The 1,722-nt window shown below is 48.3% G+C and overlaps 1 protein-coding gene across 1 annotated transcript in view; it reads right to left on the minus strand.

The window, feature by feature from the left end:
• The window catches only part of LOC144139714 (uncharacterized), a 12,807-nt gene extending 12,620 nt beyond the window's left edge, over positions 1 to 187 (minus strand). The window contains exon 1 of the mRNA XM_077671996.1: positions 168 to 187. Coding sequence (XP_077528122.1) covers positions 168 to 187 — 20 coding nt within the window. The remainder of the gene's footprint in view (positions 1 to 167) is intronic.
• Between the last annotated feature and the right edge of the window lie 1,535 nt (positions 188 to 1,722).

The following is a 1,722-nucleotide window of genomic DNA, read 5'->3' on the forward strand; positions in this document are numbered from 1 at the left end:
CAACGCGTATTGTACACGAGAGCTTCGCATGCAACTACGCTGGCGGCGCTGAGGTCGAATACCGCAATGCATCTGTGTGTCGTAAGTAGCCAACAGGCAAGCGTGGTCGCCCGATGCAACCAGGCGTAGTTTCTGGGTTCCAGCATTTGAGACTGGTTGAAGCTGACAAGAGACAGCTGGTGGCCATGTGGTCCTTCTCGTTCTCGGAGCTGCAGTCGAGCGTGGAACAGCACCTCGTTCCACACAGAGAGATGGGCGACGACCTGACAGGCTCGATGCTCAGAGAATGTGCAGGGAAGGTGGAACTGCAGGAGCTCGCCTGTCATGGATCCCCTGATGCCCCTCAAGTCCACCAAGCAGTACAGCCTTCCACTGCGTGCCTGTCTGCAGGCCATAATGCAACTTGTGTGGGCACTGGGTTATCACGAGCAACCTGCGTGGAAACAATGCGGAGCCGATATTTAACAGAACTTTTTTAGATACGACTGCATCTCATTCACTCGCCTGGTCCCTCCATACGGCGTTGTTGTCCATCCACACCCCTCCCCCTACACTATAAATAGTTAGCGGCGCCCGGCTTCGATTCCACGACCCTGCGGGCGGAACGCGAGGTACATGGTGCTCTTCCCACTGCGCCACAAAACCTAGACAGAATCAAATGCTGCGAACGCGCCTTATATCCTTGACTCATTCAAACTACGTCAAGAAGCTACTGATACAACGCATAATGGGGCAATGATTAACACTTGCAATAAAAGAAAAGAAGCTCCCACTTACACCAACAATGATGGAGTAAAGGTCGTTGCGACAGCGAAGCCCCAAGCATACCACTTAGAGACATTGACCAAGATTGGCCAATAAAACATAATAATCATACGCCTTCCCGACACGTTTCACGCGATTTCAGAATCAACCCAACGGAAACACCAAGTGAACCCCACGATGCGTCACATCTACACAGGGTTCCCCTCGCGGGGAGGTGGGCGCAATTTTATATTTCCTCCGATTTAAATGTCAAATTAAAGCTTCAGCCCTCGCCCAGGGTTCTAGGAGTCCGTGAAATTTGGAACCTCTCTCCACCCTTCCCTGCATCATTAAGGCAAAGGGGACCAAACATATATGTTTACATGACACGGGAGGACCACTAACAAAATTTCTGCTAGCTTAGATTTCAGTCAACCTAAAGAACAATAAGGGTTCCGTAAAGGCTATTCAACAATGGACCATATTCACACGATCAATCAGGTGATAGAGAAGTGCGCAGATTACACTGAACCCCTATATATAGCCTTCACAGATTATGAGAAAGCATTTGACTCGGTCGAAACCTCAGCAGTCATTCAGGCATAACGGAACCGGGGTGTAGACGAGCATTATGTAAGAATACTAGAGGTTATTTATAATGAGCCCACCGCTACCATCATCCCTCATAATGAGAGCAGTAAAATACCTATAACTAAGGGCGCCAGACAAGGAGACACAATCTCTCTAATGTCATTCACAGCATGTTTACAAGAAGTATTCAGAACATTGCATTTAGAACAGGTGGGAGGAAGGGTTAAAGGAGAATACCTCAGTAACCTCAGATTAGCTGATTACGTTGCCTTGCTAAGTAACTCGGGGACCAATTGCAAAGCATGCTTACTGCACTGGACAAACAGAGTAGAACCGTGGGCCTGAAAATTGATATGCAGTAAACTAAAGCATTGATCAATAACCTCG

This window comes from Haemaphysalis longicornis, unplaced genomic scaffold, assembly GCF_048455015.1.
Source record: "Haemaphysalis longicornis isolate Haplotype H1 unplaced genomic scaffold, Haemaphysalis longicornis Haplotype H1 scaffold_5, whole genome shotgun sequence".
NCBI lineage: Eukaryota > Metazoa > Arthropoda > Arachnida > Ixodida > Ixodidae > Haemaphysalis > Haemaphysalis longicornis.